This window comes from Portunus trituberculatus, chromosome 14 (assembly GCF_017591435.1).
Source record: "Portunus trituberculatus isolate SZX2019 chromosome 14, ASM1759143v1, whole genome shotgun sequence".
Lineage (NCBI taxonomy): Eukaryota > Metazoa > Arthropoda > Malacostraca > Decapoda > Portunidae > Portunus > Portunus trituberculatus.
Genome location: NC_059268.1, coordinates 6215663 through 6239562, shown reverse-complemented (window position 1 = coordinate 6239562; position 23900 = coordinate 6215663). Strand labels below are relative to the sequence as shown.

The following is a 23900-nucleotide window of genomic DNA, read 5'->3' as shown; positions in this document are numbered from 1 at the left end:
TGACCACCGGGACCGATTGTGTGTCAAAGACACTAGAGAGACCTTTAGTGTGGGTTAAATCTGAAATCGGGGTATTTATACATCAGCAGCCGCAAGGCAGCCAGACATCCAGGGAGTAACACAGCCGCTTGGACGGACAAGGTTCCTCGTTAAGGTAATGTTCCAATAGTTTACTGCAATGTGGGTGTTCCGTAAGACTACCATTCCAAACGGTTTAGACTGATTTTGAGGTTGTTAACTGTTGTGAATCCGTGACGACGCGTAAACTGTGAAGGTTGAATCACCAACTTACCTTGCGGGAACTGTGTAAGGATACTGAATAATGGAATTGAAAGTTTTTCCATCTAATGTAGGGTTGGAAATCTGCGTCCGTAGGGATTCATGAAATTTCTTAAAATATCCGGAATTTTAGCTTCCATCATTAACGCTGTCACACACACACACACACACACACACACACACCCACCCACAAATTCACACATCACACCACAACACCCCACACCACCCCACCCAACCCACACTACACCATCCACCCAACCCACACTACACCACCCACCCAACCCACACTACACCACCCACCCAACCCACACTAAACCACCCCACCCAACCCACACTACACCACCCCACACCACACCACACCACCCATCCAACCCACACTACACCATCCACACAACCCACACTACACCACCCACCCAACCCACACTACACCACCCCACACCACACCACACCACCCATCCAACCCACACTACACCACCCCACACCACACCACACCACCCATCCAACCCACACTACACCATCCACACAACCCACACTACACCACCCACCCAACCCACACTACACCACCCCACACCACACCACACCACCCATCCAACCCACACTACACCATCCACACAACCCACACTACACCATCCACACAACCCACACTACACCACCCACCCAACCCACACTACACCACCCCACCCAACCCACACTACACCACCCCACCCAACCCACATTACACCACCCCACACCACACCACACCACCAGCCTAGCCCCATCCTCTTTAACCAAGTGATTTAGGGCGTTTTTCAAGTGTTTGCGGGTGTTTGAAGACGGTGGAGGAGGTGTAGTTGGAGAAGTGGGGAGGAATGTGTTAGGGAGGGGAGGGGAAATGGATGTGGTGAGAAAAGGTGCCAAAAAAACTTCTTCCTTTCAGCCTTACGGTTTTTTCTCGTTTATTACTGAAGTTTGGGTTAAAAAAATATATATATATTTATTTATTGATAGGAATATAAATCAGGTAATAATCCTTAAAATCATGTCTTGCATTATTTTTTGTATCTTGTTCAAATAACACATAAGGCATTCTATATTGTTAGCTTTTTTTTTAATAGCACGCGTAGGATTGTTTTGGTACTTGATATAGCATTTAAAAATATGAAGAACCTGAGCCATGTAATAATATTCTATAAGATTTAGTCTAAATATTAGTGTTTTCAAATTTCAAAAAATTCAACGGCACTAAAAAAGAAAACAAAAATCTTTATACAAGAAATATGTGTTTTCTTTATTTGGCTGAAAAACAAAAATTTTTCGTATTCTTAAAATTGAGTATATTGTAGTTTGGCTTTGCTTTCCATCTCGACATAATGAAGGGTTTTTTGCGCCATTTCTTTGAAATGGAGACTTTTCATTGGATTTCGTTTTGTAAACAATCGACTCGGTAACGTTATTACATTTGGGTTATTAGTTAAAGTAATTCTAGTATCTTAAAATGTTGTACATTCCAGTTTGGGTGCCTTTTTTTCTTCTTGAGATTTTTTGAATGATTTACATACGTAAATATTGAGGCACAGGGACACCTCAGTCATGCCTTCCTCCCAGGTCAGTCCACCAATCTTTGCTTCCACTCTCCTGTTTTTCTAGACCCAAATAGTGAAGCAAAGCCAGAATCAACCACCAAGATAAATAAACAGCCCATTACTGTGTTAAATAAGTCGTTAGTTGTGTATACCCCTCGTTTAGACTGCCCGGCGCTCACCATAACCGAAACTAAGACCCCTCCCCCCACCCCCCGTCCCTCCCCGTGTTAACACTTCAACATTTCCTTCAATTTTCATTATTTCTCAGGAATTTCCTGCTTCCTGCCTGAAATACATAGTGCAGTGACAGGAGGGAGAAATGGAGACTAGGTGTGAGGGAGTGGGATGGAATATCACACTATCGTGAATATAAACTTGTTCGGTAAACCCACAGTTATAGACTCAAAGTATTTATGAAGTATAACTGTGAGTTTACTGAACGTGTGAGGGAGTGTAGTAGTAGTACCAACAGCAGCAACAGTGAGTGTGTGTCCGTGTGTGTGTATTTGTGTGTTTTATTCCCAAGGAAGAGGCCATCGTCACTCCGCAGTGTCTCATTAGAACCGAGTTGTGCCTTGAGTTGACCTAAATATAGTGAGTGGGTGATATTCTGGTGGCCAGCAGCTGTCACTGTTGGGCCAGTGGTGGTGTTCGTGCCCTGGACAGACAACCTTACGTTTTTAATGAAAGAGGGGCAACTGGCCATGGGCAACAAAAATGGAAAAAAAAGGCCCACTAAGTTCTACAAAATTCAGGGACAAATGTCTTGAAACCTCCCTCTTAAAACAAGTCGGGTCATAGGAAGATGGAAATACAGAAGCAGGCAGGGAGTTCCAGAGTTTACCAGAGAAATGTATGAATGATTGAGAGTATTGGTTAACTCTTGTATTAAAAAGTTGGACAGAGTAGGGATGAGAGGAAGAAGAAAGCCTTGCGGAGTGAGGCTGCAGGAGGAAGGGAAGCATGCAATTGGCAAGATCAGTACAGCAGTTAGCATGAAAATAGCAATAAAAGATGTGACATTCTGGCAGTGAGAAAGAGGGTGAAGATAGTCTGAGGAGAGGAGTTGATGAGAAGGAAAGCTTTTAATTCCAGCATATCTAACAAAACTGAGTGGAACCTCCCAAACATGCGAAGAGTACTCCATACAAGGATGGATAAGGGCCTTGTACTGAGGTAGCAGTTAGAGGGATGAGAAAAGCTGGCCATGATGCCTCAGAATGCCTAACTTCATAGCTGTTTTAGCAAGGGATATGTGAAGTTTTTTATTTAGATTATGAGTAAAGGACAGACAGAATGTTCAATGTAGATGTGGACAGCTAAGTGTCATTGAAGAAGAGGGGATAGTTGTCTGTATGGTTGTGTTGAGTTGATAGGTGGGGGATGGTTGTGTTGAGTTGATAGATGGGGTAATTGAGTTTTTGAGGCATGGAACACTACTAAGTTTTCTCTGTCCCAATTGGAAATATTAAAGATAAGTCTGCATTCTGTTGCATCCCGGCTTTATCTGTTGACTTCCTGAAAGGTTGGTCGTCTCTCTCGTGACAGAGAAAAGTGTAAGGTGGTATCATCAGCGCAGGAGTTAATAGGGCAAGAAGTTTGGTTAAGAAGATCATTAATGAATAGAAAGATAGTGGTTGTCAGGACAGAACCCTGAGGAACACCACTGTTAATAGGTTCAGAAGAACAGTGGCCGCCTATCACAGCTGCAGTAGAACAGTCGGAAGTTGCAAAGAGAAGGATAGAAACCATAAGAGGGTAATTTTGAAATCAAAGCTTTGTTAGACTGTATTTAAAAGCTTTTGATATGTCTAACAAGTTTCAATGAAATTTCTAAAAGAGGATGACCAAGACTCGATAAGATAAGCCAGATCACCATTAGAGCAACCTGGACAGAAGCCATACTGGCGATCAGAGAGAAGATTGTGAAGTGACTGATGTTTGAGAATCTTCCTATCGAGGATAGATTAAAAACTTTAGATAAGCAAGAAGTTAAAGGTATAGGGCAGTAGTTCGAGGAATTAGAACGGTCACTTTTTTTTAGGAACAGGCTGAATGTAGGCAAACTTCCAGCATGAAGGAGAGGTAGAAGTTGATAGACATAGTTGAAAGAGTTTGGCCAGGTAAGGTGCAAGCATGGAAGCACAATTTTTGAGAATAGGAGAAACCCTATCAGGTCCATAAGCCTTTGAAGGGTTCAAGCCAGTGAGGGCATGGAAAACATCATTATGTAGAATTTTAATAGTTGACATGAAATGGTCAGAGGGAGGAGGAGAGGGAGGGACAAGCCCAGAATCCTCCAAGGTGGAGTTGTTAGCTAAGGTTTGAGAGAAGAGTTCAGAGACAGATGTAATGGCAGTTGTGCCATCAGGATGAAATAAAGGAGAAAAATGAAATAAAGTTATTGGAGATGTTTTTAGCCAGATGCCAGAAGTCTCAAGGAGAGGTGGAGTTAAAGATTTTGACTTTTTCTATTTATGAAGGAGTTAAAGAACAGACTTGGCATGATTCTGGGCAGAAATATAAAGTGCACAAGATTCAGATGACGGAACGCTCAAGTACCTCTTGTGGGCAACTTCTCTAGCATGTATAGCACGAGAACAGGCTGTGTTAAACCAAGGTTTAGAAGGTGCACTTACCACTTGCTCCTGCTGACCTTTAAACTGGATGATATTTCTGCTGCACTTTTATGCTTATCTTATTTATGTAAGAAAGGAAAGCTGGTCAAAGACAACATAAAGAGCTAAAGAAGAAAATGCCCACTTAGTTGTTAGTACCCTTGTATGGTCTTAAATGCTCCCTCTGGGTCTTCACTTCATAGCATGATTTGCCTCACTTGCATGCCATTCAATCTTTTCTCTTTAGCCTGCTTTTATATAGAAGTCAGTTTGGATTATTGCTTGCTTGTTTCTTACCTTGTGACCTTGTTATTGTAGTATAGGTAAATAGTTTTTTTTTTTTTTTTTTTTTTTTTTTTTATTGATATATGTACTGTACAAGTTTTCCAATATTATGTCAGGTGTTAATGAAGATCTCCGGAATTTCGATAGTCAATAAATAGGAACCCAAATCTAATGATTAATGTGGGATTTATTTTCAGATGTTTTGGTTACATCTTGCACACATGATGGACTGAGGACTGTATGGCAAATGCTTGTGGAGCAACTCTCAGTGTGGCTTATGAAGCCAGATAATGGTTGGTGAAATAGATGGGGTGATGGGTATAGGGGAATCCTGTACTGTAGCCATTTTATTTCTCCACCCTCTTTAGTAGTGAATGGATGGCTACATAAATGAGAGATGTTATTAATGAAGACAATTTGTGTATGGAAATGAACTGGTCTTGTGTAGATTCTTTTGTGCAAAATTCATGATGTGTACAAGGTGCTTTTCATTTTCTTCGATGCACAAGTCAGACTTGTCACTTTTTTTTTAGTTAATGCTGCTGCTTGTGGGAGCTTCACAGGTGACCATGGTGTTAAGAGTAGAGCCAGTTATCATTCTGAACTTTTAACTACTATACAAGTAAGATTTGACAATTAAATTTTGACATGGAGGTCTATGCAGGTATATTGATAAGAACTTAATTGACAGGACAGGAGAGTGGGTAGTGAAAGTCGTATGCTGCATGTAGCCTTCATTTTTGTTCAACAGACTGAACTAATGGACACATATAAAAATATAAATCATGGACAGATGTACATATTTACATTTGCAGACCTTGTATTGTGGAGTTCATAACTAACCTTCATGTCAAGTTAAAAATAAATGGCAGTTTCAATGATGATTGCCATCAATAAAATACACTTAGCCTGAAATGGACGTTAGTAGTTACCAGTAGCTACTTAACAAAAAAGAATTGCTTGGAATGTGTGACTTAAGAATAAGATATTACAAGTGGTAGATTATAACTAAAGTGTATAGGAGAATAAAATCTGATAAATATGAATGAAGACTAGGAGTTTTGGCAAGAACTAAATGGTTGACATTGGACATGATGGCAATGCAGTAGTTCAGATCAAGTACTATTATAGAACAATCTGGGTGTCCAAAAGATCTAAATTCAAGCAATAATACGAGGTACAGCCACTGTTCAATTCATCACAAATATGCAAACATTTTGCTCTGATGAAATGTGTGACATTTGTTCAGAAATTTCTTTAAAGCTTGATGAAGGCACTATCTTTCTATGATAGCTAGGAAATCTAAATTATTATTAATATCTGGCTCATGATCAAGAAAAGAATGTTTCAGGCTGAATGTATTAACTAAGACCAACATTAATAACTATTTGCATGTAGCTAGAAACCATCCCATATTGAAACTTAAGAGGACTTGGTAAAATCAGTAAACCCAATTTCTCTATATCTGTACAATATTCTAGGCTTGTAGGAGGTGGTAAAGCAGACAGGTTTGATGGTTTAAGTGTGAAGAGAACAGAAGAGTGGTTGTGCTTGTGAATGTGACTGGTCTTGGCATTGCCTTTTAAACCCTTTGACTGCTATTTGGTACACCTTTCCCTAATGAATTCTCATGGAAACGTCTTTATCCATTCTAACGCCACCTCCAGTCTTCAAACTGGATAGAAATTGCTTAATGTATTGTTTTTAATCCTCTCTATTGTAGACCCTAATCAAATTCTGGTGCATTTCTTATAGCAATGAAAGGGTTAATGAAGAGGTTAGTTTGGTGCAGAGATGGGCAAGTGCATTCCTGCATTCTTGCATATGTATGCACTGCCTTTGTAGGAATGCAAGAACACAGGAATACCAAGTTTTTCAAAGGAAACCATAGCCCAAAATTTTAAAGCGTTCCTGCATTCCTAGTTGTCTGATATATATATATATATATATATATATATATATATATATATATATATATATATATATATATATATATATATATATATATATATATTTCAGTGTATGAAGCTCTTGTGTATTATTACCTTTTATTTTGTTTTATTTTTTACTTGCAGAGTAGTTCTTTTGATGCATACAGCAGTGTTTTTGAGGAAAACTTTTTTCTTTAAAATTACTTTTTTTTTTTTTTTTTTGAGGGATGCTTTAATCATTTGGGAGTGCTAATGCAGGAACTCACCGAGCAAAAACATTTGAAGAACGTTATTCCAGGAACGCGGCCACAGAAACGTAGGAATGGTAACACACTACCCAAAATAGAAAAACATGCTCACATCTGGTTTGGTGTTATGATTTAACTACACAAAAATTGTTCATGGGGTTTGATGTAATAACTGAAGCCTCCCCAGACATAGCTGAGGCTAATTAATATGTCTGGAATTGTATGCATATAAATTTTCCATTCATGGTATTGGTGAGAATAAAGAAGAAATACTTGCATGTTAACAACCTATATTAGAGATGTTCTTAAACTAGTTTATTTCCTAGGATTATGTGAAACTTGACAATAACCAGTTTAAATTTTTAACATATCAATCTGTATATTTGTAATTGAATTTTCACTTTCTTAACTAGTTAGTAATATCTCACATAGTGAGAACATTTAACAGGTACAATATATACAGCTAATGTATTGGAAACAGTAGTAGATATCTGAAGAATGTCATCACTAAAAACTGCTTTTCTTGTGCCATCAATCAGACAGTCCATGGTGCCATCAATCACAGTCCATGGATGCGGAAAGGCCAAGTTAAATTCTGAGACTGAACACCATATGGAGGAACTGTTCATAGGAGACTTGGATGATGCCGTCACGATCAGTGTCGTGCTGACTGAAGAGCTGCGTCAAATTCTGTGAGAGAAAACATAAATTTATGCATGATTTAACCATAATTACTGATATACAGTTTCAAACTATGAGTACATATTTAAGTAGACTGGTTTCGAATAGGAGAGGACCCAAACTCCCATTGACGTTGCCAGATTCACCAGATATTGTAATATTTCATAGAAAGTTGGTTTACTACATTGTGTACTTTGGATATTCTATCACAAACTGGGATTTTTAAATAGCTAAGTATTTTTAAACACGTATTTATGATATTAACTCTTTAATAGAATTAAGGTAATTATACATATGCTTTATATTTTACACCATCTCGATTCATGAGACAAAGACTTGGGTTACCCAAGTGATAACTTGGTTAGTAGGAAGTAGACTACAAGAAACCATGAACCCCTGCAGTGGGGAGTTGAACTGTGTGATAAGGTTCTGTGCTGTATCAAACTCTAAAAATTAAAGGGCTTGGTACACTAGGCGACTATATTTTACTCTATATAATGATGTTAGTCGTATAAACTCTAGTAACTATGAAGAAATACTGTAGTAAAATGACAACAAAAATACTGGAAGTAGTAAAAGCATGGTAAATCGATAGATACATTGTAATATAGTGTTTAGAGACTACTGCTCTGTACTGCAAGACGATGCTGACTGTCGCCAACTGGCGAAAAATAAGAACTTGACAGTTTGGGTCCTCTCTTATTAAAATAATCTTGGGTTCATTCCTTGCTTATTTATGAAGGAAGAAAAATATGGGGATGGAAGCAAAGATATTTGATTAATAATGAATAGTGGACTTCAAAATATCAATCTAAAGTTAATATATGCTGCTCCTTGAAGATATTGAAAATTGTGTATCTTAAGTTCCATATTTACAGTTTACTAACAAGCAAACATGTCTTTAATTCTGTCTACTTGTGTCTGAACAATGTAGTCATTTGAGTTTAAATTTATATTAACTTTAAAATTTTTTATAACAAAGCAATTGTGCAGATTACTTATCAAATAGTGCTACTACAGAGCTTTGCTTAGGGTTTGTCACTGTCTTTTTAAACAACTATAAAGTTGATGGGTTCAGGAATATAATTTTCAGGAAGATTCAATGATTTTTTTTTTTTAAGAAAGGCCTAAGCTGTGTTAAAAAATATTTTGTGAACATTTTTTACTTATATTACAGATACATGGGCTTCTACTGTTAAGCAAATAAAAGCAGCAAATTATAAAAAGCTAACAAATATGAAATGCTTAGTTACTGTGAGAACTGAGATATTAATATTACTACAAAAGTCACAATCTGCCACACTAATTGTCACTTCAGAATGTGAAATCTGGTAGTACTGTCAAGTGTTTGAAGTTCTTATCAGCTTGATGGTCAACACATTCTGGTTCTAATAAAACCTGCACCAAACTGCTATTATTAAAATATATTGACCTAATATTTTTTTCAACAAACAGGAAGGAACATCACTTAGATGACAAGTTTCCCATGAGTGTGCCATCTCAGTAGATCACAGGCAGCACCACAAAGTAACCATTGTTGGTCAGACTAGATAATAAGACTTAGTTCTTAGCATAAAAAACACAAGAGCCATATTACTTAAATGAACGTCTTGTTCCATTTTTTTACATATTTATTACACAAAATGGAAGAGCCAAGACCTTCACTGCTGTTGGACACATCCGAGGCACATGTTGCATCCATCAGCAGCAGCATCTATGTATCAAGTGCACTCAGTTACTAAGATGGCAATAAGAATATTAATAGAAGTAAATGAAGATGGTAATATGAATATTATTAGAAGTGATTGAATGGCTTATATCTACTAATATTGTTTTGGAGAACACTGCTGAATACTGTATTTATTTTCCCAGGTTGCTGTCTACTGAGCTGCTGCACTCCTGATAAGCCTGCAGAAATGGTCCCTCGTGTGTCACACTTGTGGTCTTGCTGCGATGCAAGTAACAAGCTTCCGAGTGTACAAGAGTTCGAAGGACTCCCCAATATTGAAGTTATTTATTTATTTATTTTCTTCATAACTGGTGTTGTTTGACTCTTCAGTATTGTTAATGATAGAAGGAATAAGGATTAGGATAGGAATAGAGAATATAATACTTGACCTGAGTTTTATTTTTAAATGGGCTATTTTTTATTAGAGTAAGAAGTGAACATTATATCCAACTTCTAATTTGGAACCCTCAATTACTGTAGACCAGTCTATAATCACCCTCCTCCCTTCCCTGCATGTATTCTCCTGTCCCCCCTCCTTTCTGTATGTATCCTCCTATCCCCCCCTTTCCTTCTCTGCATGTATCCTATCTTCCCTCCTTCCCCACAAGTATTGTCCTATCCCCTCTCCTTCCCCACAAGTATCCTCCTATGCCCCCCGTCCTCCTCCCCCACAAGTATCCTCCTATCCCCCCTCCTCCTCTCCCTTCCTCCCCCACAAGTATCCTCCTATCCACCCTCTCCCTTCCTCCCCCACAAGTATCCTCCTATCCCCCCTCTCCCTTCCTGCCCCACAAGTATCCTCCTCCTCCTCTCCCTTCCTCCCCCACAAGTATCCTCCTATCCCCCCATCTTCCTCCCCCACAAGTATCCTCCTATCCCTCCCTCTTCCTCCCCCACAAGTATCCTCCTATACCCCTTCCTCCCCCACAAGTATCCTCCTATCCCCCTCTTCTTTCCTCCCCACAAGTATCAACCTATCCCCTCTCCTTCCTGCCCCACAAGTATCCTCCTCCTCCTCTCCTTCCTCCCCACAAGTATCCTCCAATCCCCATCTTCCTTCCCCACAAGTATCCTCCTATCCCCTCTTCCTCCCCACAAGTATCCTCCTATCCCCTCTTCCTCCCCACAAGTATCCTCCTCCTCCTCTCCTCCCCCAAGTCCCCTTCCTCTTCTTCCCACAAGTATCCTCCAATCCCCCATCTTCCTCCCCCACAAGTATCCTCCTATCCCCTCTTCCTCCCCACAAGTATCTTCCTATCCCCTCTTCCTCCCCACAAGTATCCTCCTATCCTCCTCTTCTTCCCCACAAGTATCCTCCTCCTCCTCCTCTTCCTCCCCACAAGTATCCTCCAATCCCCCATCTTCCTCCCCCACAAGTATCCTCCTATCCCCTCTTCCTCCCCACAAGTATCCTCCTATCCCCTCTTCCTCCTCCCACAAGTATCCTCCTATCCCCTCTTCCTCCCCACAAGTATCCTCCTATCCCCCTCTTCCTCCCCACAAGTATCTTCCTATCCCCTCTTCCTCCCCACAAGTATCCTCCTATCCTCCCTCTTCCTCCCCCACAAGTATCCTCCTATCTTCCCTCTTCTTCCAGCACAAGTATCCTCCTATCCTCCCTCTTCCTCCCTCAAGTACCCTCCTCCCTCCCTCTTCCTCCTCACAAGTACCCTCCTCCCTCCCTCTTCCTCCCTCACAAGTACCCTCCTCCTCCCTCTTCCTCCCCACAAGTACCCTCCTCCCTCCTTCTTCCTCCCCACAAGTACCCTCCTCCTCCTTCTCCCCACAAGTACCTCCTCCTCCTCTCCCTCCCCCCACAAGTATCCTCCTCCCTCCCTCTTCCTCCCCACAAGTACCCTCCTCCCTCCCTCTTCCTCCTGCATAAGTACCTCCTCCCCTCCCTCTTCCTCCCCCACAAGTACCCTCCTCCCCTCCCTCTTCCTCCCCCACAAGTACCCTCCTCCCCTCCCTCTTCCTCCCCACAAGTACCCTCCTCCCCTCCCTCTTCTCCCCCACAAGTACCCTCCTCCTCCTATTGCCTAAAATAGTTCTTTCTCAAGAGGATCATGCTGTTTTCACCACACGTTTTGGATGATCAATACTTTAACAACTGTACACTTCATTAATATGGCACTAGGATAACAATTACCTATTACTCTGTAATGTATACTATGAACTAAAATAAAACATGTTCTACATTAATGCACTGTTTCTCTTCCTACAAATCCTGTCCACAACAAAGGTGAATTTATAGTAGCGTGTTCATTGTCTCCTGACACGATACTATCCAGTTTTCAAATCTGAGGTTTGGGTAGCTGTGTACTGTACATATATAGCAGAGACTGCTGTAGCAGAGTGAAGAGAGAAATAAATAGAGGAGGAAATGTGATGATACATCATGTGTGCCCCAGATTCACCCAGCTGCAAAAATAAACCACCTTTCTCTGGCAAAGGAAACTTGAATGGACACCTTATGCTGAGACTGAAACCATGCAAGATATGGTAGACTGACTCAACAAATTCCCTTAATATCTCACATGATACATGGTGACCACCTGAGGTTTATTCACAAGCCTATGTTAATTAAACATGACAATGTCTACTTTCTATTTACCATGGTTTACACCAAAAGTGACCACTCAGTCCTTTTGCAAGGGAAAGGTTTGGATCACCCAATATTGATAAAACTAATTTGTAAGACGAAAGCAGGATAGTGTGTCACCAGCCAGGAGCATACATACAATTTCTCAGACATTCACCAAGTTACTGATGGCTCTCCACCTACTACAGCAATCACTACACTTTTAACTACTATGTTACTACCAAACACATCAAAGTAACAAGGCATATTCTCTAGGGATTTTTACATTCAAAACTGTCAACATTTACATGGCATTTCCAAATCCTTTATGGTCATTGTATCAACCTCATCAATCTGGGGCACTAATATAGATGCCAAGACAGAAGGTGCATATTCCTTAACCTTCCTTATAGGCAAAAAAAAAAAAAAAAAAAAAAACCTTACATAAAATAAACAGATTCATTCTTATGGTCATTTGATGCTGTGACACCAAAGATGTGTTTGAGTGGTGATATGGGTCCTAATATGGGTACCACTATAAATAAAATTGCCTCCGCCACTAATGGCGGAAACTGAACAGCGCCTCCCACACTCTTCAAATATGCCTACAGGCACTATAAGCCATAAAGAAAGGAAAGAAAGAAAGAAAGAAAAAAAAAAAAAATGATTACTCACTCCTGTTGGTCTATGAGGAAATTCCTCTAGCTTTATGAAACATACCTGAGATGAGGTAATGGGTAATGATAATAATGCCCTTGTATGTAACTTCCCAACCCTCTTGTCTATCAGCTTCATTGACAAATATTGTACCTCAGCAATGACTTTGATCACTGTATATGTGGTTCATAACACAACATATATATCATTCAGATGAAAACCAATCATCAAAAAGTGTTTTGCTTTCATTGTATTTTGTTCACCTTAACTATATTAAGGTACTTTCCAAAAACTGACTGAAGCAGTTACGAGAAAAGTTTCCTGTAGTTTGCAATTATGTAATACTATTCTTAGCAAACTTTCAGCAAGTGTTCTGTAACCACTGCTGCATTTTAAGGAATCAATCCCATAGTCTATATTATATTTGTAAATATATGAATGACAGACTAGTTTTGTTAGTCCATCTCTTTATTTATCTATTTTTTTGTATGTTGTGGCCTATAACGCATGCAGGTTTTACTTGAAGAGCATGGGAAGCGCTGTTCAGCTTCCATCCATTAGTGGCGCAGACAATTTTATTTATAGTGGTACTCATATTAGGGCCCACATCACCACCCAAGCGCATCTTTGGTGTAACCACCTAGAACCTGGATATCTTGGTGACATGTACGTAACTTCAAACCGCTCAACAAATGGCAAAGTATCAAGGTGGTACGTGATGGAATTCAAACCTACACGTGGATGTCTGCCTGATCCCACACTCACCACCTTATCCACTAGGCCTCCTGCCTCCTGATAATGCCCATAACTTTCTGATCATAGAAAAAAATGAGGGAGGGACAAAATATGGACAAATCTTTGAATGCACTAACTTCTCATACTATAGTTTAAAACATGTATACAGTAAAGTCTATACATCCTGTAATAACATATAAATAATGAACTCTACTTTCATGTATGAAAGGATATAAAATAGTCTCTTTTTCTGACTGCCTGCAATGTAAACAATATCAAACAGTTCTTGTTTCACTTCATAAAATCTCACAACACAATAACTCAGGTTTTTATGCAGTTAATGAAGAAGCTTCTCTACTTCTGCTCAGTGGCAAATGCACATGATTCTGGAACTATACCTCCAAAACCACAGGTGCAAACTACTCACATGGATATACATGGCTATGTGCACACATAGCAACACCAATCATGCATAATAGGCCAGTTCACCTACATGTATTGAAGAGCATGTGTCAATACTGCATCACTCTAAAGAACACAGATAAGAAATGTTCATAACTAAAGGTGGCAACACCCTTTTGCTCTTGGTCATGTTGAGTAAAAGCTGAGGTCAATGTCTGCAAAAATTGGAAAAATTCTTACTAAATACTACGTCATAGGAATACTAGTGTGTTATTGTCTTCTTTCACACAAATTGGTATACCTGCCTTTGAGCCAGGATAAGGTAGCAATGTAGCACCTAAACACTTTGACTATCAGATGCAGGAAGTGGCTAAGATGTAACCTTGAAAGTCTTCTTGAGATGCTATGGCAAAATGTTATTATGTGCTCATGACCACTGAGAACATAGCAAATTCACACCAACGTGACCCTTACCATGATGTTAGTATACTATTCGACACACAAGTACACTACGGTCTCCCATTTGGCATTATTTCCTTCAAGTTTAATCATGTTGTCAATGAAGTTAAATGTGGCCAATAACAGTGTTTGGTGGTATATATGACTTGATAAATACCTAGGTATTCTCTGTGGCAACCATCCTACCAGTTCTACCAACTCCATAGACTTCCCAGTGTTTATCTTTAATCTAGGCAGAGAACAGTTTAGCATGTCAGGCATATATCCTATTCTGTCAATAAATAAGGAACCTGTGAAGACATGCCAAGATAACCTATATGCATCACTGAACAGCCAGCTATTTGTGTAATCAAAAAGGTGGAGAAATAAGAAAATACTAGAGGCTCTGAAATGACGAGCCTGAGCAAAATCAATGACATAGAAAAGAATGAATGTAAAGATAGGAATGCCCTCAAGCTAGTCTTAAAAAATATCAACCTTTCCAACCACATTCTTATGATTAATACATGAAGTACATTTTAATTCAAACTACTAGAGGAAATAGTTGTTAGATCCATTACCAATTACCCTCACAACTATGAAGGTCAGATTGCCAATAACTCACCAGATCTGTTAACACTACATTTCATCCTACACTGGAACTTGAACACCTTATGTGTGGGAAAGGAGACTGACTTTCAATATCAGGTTTACTACAGCTCCTTTACTTTAGGGAGCTGCAATTATGAACATAACACTGACTGCAATCTCAACAGAAAAAATTTTTTAATACTTACATGAAGGGAAATACAGCACTGAATAAAGTCATCAAAATATATCAACTCCTTGCCAGATCTGTCAAAGCGCTTTATCAAGATGTCAAAGAACTGATCAGAAAACCTGTGAACAAAAGGGCATGTCAATCAAACATACATATACAGTATTTCATGTTAACTGGTTATTTCTTGAGTCCATGTAGTATTACTCTACCCAAATATCTAATTATTAGACTTAATTACAGTGGTATCTCAGGTTACATCCTTAACCTGTTCTAGGATGTGTCAGACCTTCACTTCCCTTTATACATTCATCTATTTTTTTATGTAGAAGGATACTGATCAATGGTAACATGAGTTGCTTATAAAAAAGAAGAAAAAATTCCCCCTCAGGTGTCAGTCCAGAACAGAATTGAAAGCATTAGTCAAAAATATGACATATATATAAATGATTTGTAATCTGCCTCTTGAAGGGTGTAAAATTATTCAAACATATACCAAGGTGGGCATAAGCCAAGATGCCACTGTACTGTACATTTATTCATCACACATTCATGATCTTTTAAAATTTTAGTTAATATTCTATGTGAATAGGTGAAAAATACAAAGTCTGTTCTTCTTTAAGATAAACACCTCATGCATTCTAAGACTTTCTAATCTTTTTCTTAACTGTTTTCAAATGCATATTTAATGTAAAAATCATACTCAGGAAAAATGTTATTAAAAAGTACATACAACATAGTCCTGCAAAGTTTTGACTTAAGCTTTATATGCTGGCTTGAGTAAATACAGACCTGTATCCAAAAGTTGTGATCGCCGTTTTGAGTTCTGTTTTGTTTATGCTGCCGGAGCTGTCGTTGTCAAATGAGCGGAAGCACTGCTGCCAGTCCGTCACATACTTCCATAAGGATCCAAATTCATTAAAGTTAACTGTTTTTTCTCCAGTCTTGTCAAACATTCCTGGGAAGAATTTGTTGGAAATCAACATAAATCTTGGTACTACATAATATGAATTTGAATGAAAACTGAATACAATTTTCTTTGCAATGCAAAATTGAATACAATTCTGAGATGCCTTACCAATCATCAACTTCACAGTATCGGGGTTGAATGGTGTCCAGTTCCCATTAGATAGTGCTGCCTGGAGTTCCTGGGCATCAATTGCTCCACTACGATCTTTGTCAACTCTGTAAGAGAAAATACCATGCACTGTATGAAGGATCTGAAACATATAGAGTCTAGAAAATATCAATGTCAAGTTTTAGGTGTTAAGGAGACAACATTGACACTTACTGTTGGAAGACAGTCATAAGGAAATTTCTGTCTGGCATACCACCCGCCATTTTGTGAGTTGGTGGCTACCTGCAAAATAACAAGAGTAATCAGTATCGACACAGAAAGAGAAAGATATAAATAAATAAATAAATAAATAAATAAATAAATGAATTGTGCTTTCAATGTGCAAACCAATGCATATATGTAATAGTAATAATTAATAAACATTCATCATTATCAAAAAACTATATATGTTCAATTCTGTTGATTCAATAGGAATATCAATAAACACAAATACACACTAAGACAGAATATCTAGCAGCTACAGGATGATGAGCCAAAGCAAGGATTGCTAATCTCCATTCACTGTCTAGGGTCAATGGTCACTAAAAAATTATCTGCAACTAAGTTCCATACCTCCCTCCATTTGCATCTGAATCTGTCCTCTCATGTGACTTACAGTAGCAGTGCACCACAGCAGGATACACTGCACAAACTGCACCTTTAAATATTTGTTACTACAAAATCTAACTTCGAAGGTAACCTGTAATGGAAATCATGCTAGGTAGAAGATCAAAATCCATTTAAAAAGCTACCAAATTATGCTACCAGATCATGCTACCCTTTGTCCTCATAATAATACACATGGTCAAAAAATGCAATGGTGTATATCACATGACAAGAAATAATCACCTTTTCTCAGTGATTTAGTTACACTCCTCCCACCATACTTGAATTTTTGCTGTTCAGAGATTATCCTCCTGTTTATTTATGCAAGCAGATGATGCTTCCCTTTAAGAAAATACCTAAGATATCTTTGTGGTGTGTCATGAAGAATGATGATGATGTTTATCAGAATCAAAATAAGATGGAAAGGAAAGGCAGTAACTTTTTATCCTAAGCTGTAAGGGCAGAGAGCAGTAGCTTGATATTGTCAATGTTATCTTGTACATAGATAAAATGGTGTTTACCAGTCTTTCTATCCATCTTATCTAAGACATGATAACACTAATGTGCTTAATACATACATGTACCTTTTTGCAAACCACTTTTCCAATTTACAGGATTATGATAATTCTGAGAGAGAGAGAGAGAGAGAGAGAGAGAGAGAGAGAGAGAGAGAGAGAGAGAGAGAGAGAGAGAGAGAGAGAGAGAGAGAGAGAGAGAGAGAGAGAGAGAGAGAGAGCACTAGGTCACATGATAACTTAAACCTCCAGGATAAATAAATAGTACCCTCCCATTTTCCTGAGCATGGGATAAATTCAATTGACATTTTCATAGTTTGGTTCCACTTGTCACACCATCAGATGTAATCATACACCTTCTTTCCAGGAAGTGTTAAGCAACAGCCTGGTGTGCCCGAGCGTAAATGTAAAAAGTAGTAACCAATAAATTTCCTATACAGTCCTACAGATGACACTTCATACTTTTGTCTTACTCTGGATGAATAAAAATGAAATAGAACAATAAAACCTCCATAAAATCCAGTGGGTTGTGTTTAAAAAGAAAGTTTTTTTTTTTTTTTTCCCTAACCTAACCCTGGATACCTATGTGGCAGTCAGCATGAATTTTGAGGGATCTACACTTGGAGCAAAGGCAATCCACTTAGTTTTAATCAATACACATTTGCTTTTCCTTCCATAAAACTGTATATTCCCACCAATACATAAACTTGTTGTGTATTGGGTAGGCAGTTAAAGAAGTACTATAGTGGATATTATCAAGACATTTGTGACACTGGGCAAGATCTTTAAAGCTATGTATATAACACTAGTCAGACCAAATGTAGAGCATGTAAACCAAATCTGGGCACCTCCTCTAATGAAAGACCTAGAAACACTGGAAAACATACAGAAAAGAACAAGTATCACCTCTGAGGAACTTAATACACTCGATCCGCGAAACAACGGACCTCCCATCAACGGATTTCAGAAACTACGGACAAATTCTGGAGTCCGGTTTAATCTACGGACGAATATTAAAATGCGCGCGATTGTCCGTTCCCAGCAAATTATTGTCCGGCAGGTGGCAGGTCGGTACATTTTATACAGATTTTTACATACTTTTGCAAAGAACGGACTTTTGCAATCTACGGACAGGGTCGTGCACACACTTGTCCATTGTTTCGAGGGTCGAGTGTATATGAAAAGTTGTTCTGGAAACTAGAGCTGCCATTGCTGGCTGACGAGGACATGATCAAGACATACAAGCTGCTGTTATGAATATATCTAAGAACATCTTCATAACACAGGAAAATGGAAGGAAAGATCATCCTATGAAAATTTATGAAGATAAAGGAAAGACAAAAGGAAGAATTCATTCTGTAATAGGAGTTGTTAAAAATCATAACAGACTACCAAGTATATAACCAATGCCAGGACTGATAGAGATTGAAATAAAAATGCAGGATTTAATATTTAACCATAAAGCTAAAATTCAGTATAAAAGAAATCTAATGACTAATGCAGCCATCACCAGCACAATCAGAACTGGACACACAGAGCTGCATAAACAGGATTAATGACCTCTTCCAGAAAAAATACAGTAAAAAATATGTCAGGAATACTATGAAACAGCAGATTTAGGGTGCCTCATTTGTAATATGTGTTAACATATATATCAGTATACCAGGATGGCAGTCTCACACAAGGTGCCCCAGGAATCACACACACATATCATTCACACTCAGCAAGGCACTTCCTAAGGAGTGCCCCACACCCTAACTGAGTCCACACCTCTACCACACAGCAGTCATTCCTGTTATTCAGTGCTCTCTTCACACAGTCCATACACACTCCTCTTGTACTGGCTTTGGACAAGACCCAGCCCATGACATGATGTTGTGATCCAGTCGCTCAGATATGGCTAGAGGCTGAGTGGACAGTGAGGTCAGGCCAGTTTTATCATGTCCTGTCTTGAGGGCTAATGTTGCTGGCCATGCTTTCCTTTGTACAGGCCAGTATAATATTCAATATACAGCAATATACACTACAGCACATCCATCAATAATACACACACGTAGCCATATCATTCCCTTAGGAATAACTAGTTTTCTGTCCTCCATTCTCTCCAAAGGCCCAAACCATGTTAAGCACACATTAATCTGCCCATCAAGCCAATGTTCAAGAAAAGTATTTCTTATTACCTCTTCATCTCTTATTCTGTCCATCCATGTTACTCTGGACATACACTCCTCAAACTCGCTGCTTTCATTAGATTTAACCATGAGGAAAATATAGAGCAAGTTGACTAGCATAATTAAAAAAGAAGTATATTAATACATAAGAAAATTTGTCAATAGAGTTCCAAAGTTTTTCATCTGACTAACCTATATAACTAATTATGTTGTGAGGAAGTTTTTTTTGTATGTAGGGAAACCAGCCAACATTAATGGTAATCACTAGTGAGAGACAACTCTGTTTATTGTTTTTAATTCCTAATGCCCAACAAACATCGGGACTTGATGGATAGCAAGGTGTTTGAAATGGGGGTGAAGCTAGAATATTGTTAACTGTCACCTTTTACCATGGGAAATAAGAAGGGGTTATTACAGGATTTGTTATGATGGGCACAACCTTTGATGCTACCAGAAAAATCTCCAGAAATTTGTGGTCAAATCTTAAAAAACCAGTAGACAAATATGAACCTAACCTGGTTTACTATTGGTCCTTGTCAATACTGCATGACACGACTGCATTCTGTGGTAGTATATCCATTGTAGCTACTTCACATCTATGATGATTTTTTTAGCAAACTCTGTTATGGCTGACTCATACTGATGGTTTTGAAACTCAACATATCATTCCAAAAACAGTGTCAGATTAGGTTTACGTTAGGTTGACATAAATTAAATTTGTTTCAGTTTAGTTGGTCGGGGATACAAAAAATAGGCCAAATTTTCCCATGTCCTCAAAACGTCTAAGGAGCAAACCATCATATTTGGCAAACAAAAGACCTCTTGTAAATATTTACACCTAACCCTACTCTAACCTAGGTTATGTTAGGATTAGTGTTTTACCACATAAACCTTCACAGGAAATATGAAGGAGCAACAAGTGATAATACACACATAAACATGGGATATGAGTTAAAGGGACATCATGTGGTTGATTTGTCACATAAATGCTGCCCATAATATTCAAACCAAGTGAACAAACTACACCATCAAACACCAGAGCCCGCCACACATTTAGGAAAAGTCTGACATCATTATATAACATGACTAGCTAGTGTTTACAGTCCAGGAAAAAAATGGACAAAATTGGTCATCGTTTAAAGATCTCATCACACACACACACACACACACACTGTGTGTGGTTAGCACGCTCGACTCACAATTGAGAGACCCGGGTTCGAGTCCTGGGAAGCGGCGAGGCAAATGGGCAAGCCTCTTAATGTGTGGCCCCTGTTCACCTAACGGAATGCAACTCGAGGGGTTGTGGCCTCGCTTTCCCGGTGTGTGTTGTGTGTGATGTGGTCTCAGTCCTACCTGAAGATCGGTCTATGAGCTTTGAACTTGCTCTGTAATGGGGAAGACTAGCTGGGTGACCAGCAGACTACTGAGGTGAATTACACACACACACACACACACACACACATCAGAGGAATCAAGGGAAATATTTTAAAATGGATGTCAGTCTCCCTAACAGATAGGGAAATGAGGACAATGATAGTTCTTGTTGGAACAGAGTCACTAGTGGCGTACCACAGGGTTCAGTGCTAGCACCAATGTTCCAAGTATATATTAAGGATATGCAAGAGGGTTTGTGTGGTTACATAAATTTGTTTGTGGATAATGTGAAACTTTTGAGAGTAGTAAGGAACATCAAAGACTGTAAGGAATTGCAGAAAGATATTAACAAGATCTGGAAGTGGAAATTAGAATTTAATACCAGGAAATGCCATGTAATGGAAATGGGTAAAAGTAATAGAAGACCTACATGGGATTACAAAATGAGAGAAGAGAGAATAATGAAAAAAAGAGAAGAAAAAGACCTGGGAGTGATTATAAAAGACACCCTGACTCCCAAAAGATACATCAATGGGTTATTTGCTTGAACATACAGGGCACTAACATCAGGATGGCGTTTCATTACATGGACAAGAGTATGATAAAAATTATCATAACCACTATGATAAGACCTAGATTGGAATTGCAGTAGTGGTGTGGTCACCATACAAGTAGTAGGGCATCAAGAAAATAGAAAGGATCCAAAGGACCGCTACAAAGATGATCCCAGAAATAAAGGATCTTCCCTGTGAAGAAAGACTAAAGGAAATGAAACTACCGACTTTGAAGGTCAGACGGGAAAGAGATCTAATAACGATGTATAAGTTAGTAAACCATATGGAAATGACAAGACCTGGCATCACTGACGGAGGATGGAGGTAGGCGAACATAGGCACTCCAAGATCACGAAAAAGTCAGTGTTCGTCGAGAAACATTAAAAAATTCATTTCTCCACAGAGGAAGTGGATATTTGGAACTGATTGAGTGAAGAGATTGTAGCAGCAGAAAGTGTGCACAAATTTAAGGAAAAGTTGGACAAATGTAGATATGGAGACAGATCACTATGAGCCCCACTCGAACCTTATAATATACACACACCTAAACACACGTGAATCCTCATGAATAGCCAGACACGAAGAAAACCCTCCCAAGGCTTGCTAGTACTAACATGACTGGGCAGTATCTGGCGCCTATGGAAACATAATACAGTATAAGTTACAGATAATAAGGCAAACTTCACTTACCGTCAAATAACACGTGAGAGGAATTAGAAAGCCACACGTACGGAACTGTTTGTCAGCACTGGAGATACCTCACGTGTTGCCACCAAGGTCTTTTCTATCTGTTCTCCCTGCTATTCACAACCACGACTTCAAAGTAAGCATGACTCACTGACTACTTCCTGATGGTGCAGGCTCGATAGGCCCCTTGTGACGCTGACGCACCTCGAAAAGTGTCACATGACGTCACCACTCACACGGATTACGTCATTGTGTTGCCGTAATGTACCTCCGTTATAAACTAGGAATCACAGAGCCTTTCATACCTTCCTTGTACAAAACTGATGATGATATTCCAGTCATTTTAAAGGTTTTGAGAGAGAGAGAGAGAGAGAGAGAGAGAGAGATCCTGTATGGTACAGTACCTACAAGATACCTAGATGTGTACCTTTGATTATCACTTGGAGAATCTTTTCCATTTGTGGCAAAAATAATTAACGGAACTCGTGCTTCAACATCAAAAAACGTATATATAAACTGAGGATGCTAAATGAATCTGCACGAAGCCAGCATCCCGTCAGCAAGGTTATACTACGGCAAATACTAGATAGGCGGCCCTAAGTAACGTGGTAGTGCCATCAAGGTCATTCTTTACTAGGGGAGTACAACCACTCTGCTGTACTGTTGTACTTTATAAAACTCATAAACTTCTGATTTCTTATCTTCTTGAGGTTTGTTTTATCATCAGTAGAATTAGTCGATGTATTTTTTTTTTAATCTTTGTTGTTACGGATTAGGAGCTACAGTATTTTTTTTTTCCCTCATATACCATCCTGTTCAGGAATCTTTTTGTTTTTCTATCTTGTGTATAACACATAAACACTGCTGGGTGATCAGATCCTTTCAGTATCATCCTTTTATAGATATTTTCTTCCTCAGAAACTCAATGATGCAAAATACTTCCGCAAGCAAACATTAAATCCGATGCCCACTCTTCTATGAACTGATACCCCTCACTTGTTGGCAGCATCTCAAGGTCAATTCAACATTTATAGCCATCATAACTGTGCAAATTAACTATCAATATCACTGTAAAAACAACCCAAGATGTACCTGGTCCACTAGAAGTTCATGTAGTTATAACGTCATCATATGTGCTATACTAAGATAAACCCACCAGAAGAAGAAAGACATTTTTTTTTTACTAAAACAATGTAAAAACAAGGATCCTAAGTATGACAAAATCAATAATACCAGCATTACAGACCTGGGGAAAAAAATTAGTCTTGGGGTTTATCCCCACCAGAGCTATCGGAGAGTTTACGACTATCTATGTTATCAGAGAGACCGCTCTCTACCGCGGTTACAAGTAGGAATGACCAAGTCTACTCTAATGCTGATGAACTCAAAAAAATAATAGGAATACTACTTTTCTCAGAATATCAGTGTCATCCGAAAGGGACTGGTATCAATGAAAACCTTTACATCCAAATAATCAGAAAAACAATATCTACAAATCATTATCAGCTTAAAAGTGCAATCCATATTTTTGGAATAATGAAGAAGCCAACAACCACAAAGATGAAAGAGGGTTCAAGTATTTCACTGATCAAAAAATACATTTAAGCAGTTTGGTATACTTAGAAAATGCATTTCTGTAGAATACTAGTCAAAGACATTTGAAGCAAATTCCAAGAGGATTTGCATAAAAAAAGAACTATGATACCATTGAACATATCCAAAAGGAATAAGAGAAGACATAGTGAAATAAGAGCAGAGATGTTTCTCAGCCAAATGTTCTGAAAATTTATAGTACTAACATGAGGTGTAATCACCATGAATTACCTGAGAGGAAATAAATGTTACTGGCCACTATTCTAGCTCCTGCATAATGGACATATAAACTTATAAACACATGCATGGCTACTCATCTATTCCTGCATGAAGGAAAGGATCAGCTTGATTTAATCTGA

General features: G+C 38.8%; 1 protein-coding gene and 1 long non-coding RNA gene across 5 annotated transcripts; one reads left to right on the top strand and one right to left on the bottom strand.

The window, feature by feature from the left end:
- LOC123503873 lies at positions 1 to 9588 on the top strand. Of its 2 annotated transcripts, none has more exons than XR_006674635.1 (5): positions 1 to 154; positions 4942 to 5037; positions 7463 to 7615; positions 9255 to 9371; positions 9477 to 9588. It is a non-coding gene; the product is annotated as an uncharacterized LOC123503873 (long non-coding RNA). The 2 variants fall into 2 exon arrangements; XR_006674634.1 differs by having other exon boundaries at positions 9255 to 9384.
- On the bottom strand, positions 5464 to 22187 carry LOC123503872 (programmed cell death protein 6-like). Of its 3 annotated transcripts, none has more exons than XM_045254014.1 (7): positions 21952 to 22187; positions 16216 to 16284; positions 16003 to 16109; positions 15717 to 15882; positions 14944 to 15046; positions 13800 to 13923; positions 5464 to 7613 (listed from the first exon to the last, which is right to left on the bottom strand). In XM_045254014.1, the coding sequence occupies exons 2-6, from the start codon at positions 16263 to 16265 to the stop codon at positions 13819 to 13821; spliced, it is 531 nt and encodes a 176-aa protein (XP_045109949.1). In that variant the 5' UTR covers positions 16266 to 16284; positions 21952 to 22187; the 3' UTR covers positions 5464 to 7613; positions 13800 to 13818. The 3 variants fall into 3 exon arrangements, with proteins under 3 accessions (XP_045109949.1, XP_045109950.1, XP_045109951.1); XM_045254015.1 differs by having other exon boundaries at positions 22100 to 22146; XM_045254016.1 differs by lacking the exon at positions 13800 to 13923 and having other exon boundaries at positions 21952 to 22181.
- Positions 22188 to 23900: the final 1713 nt, after the last annotated feature.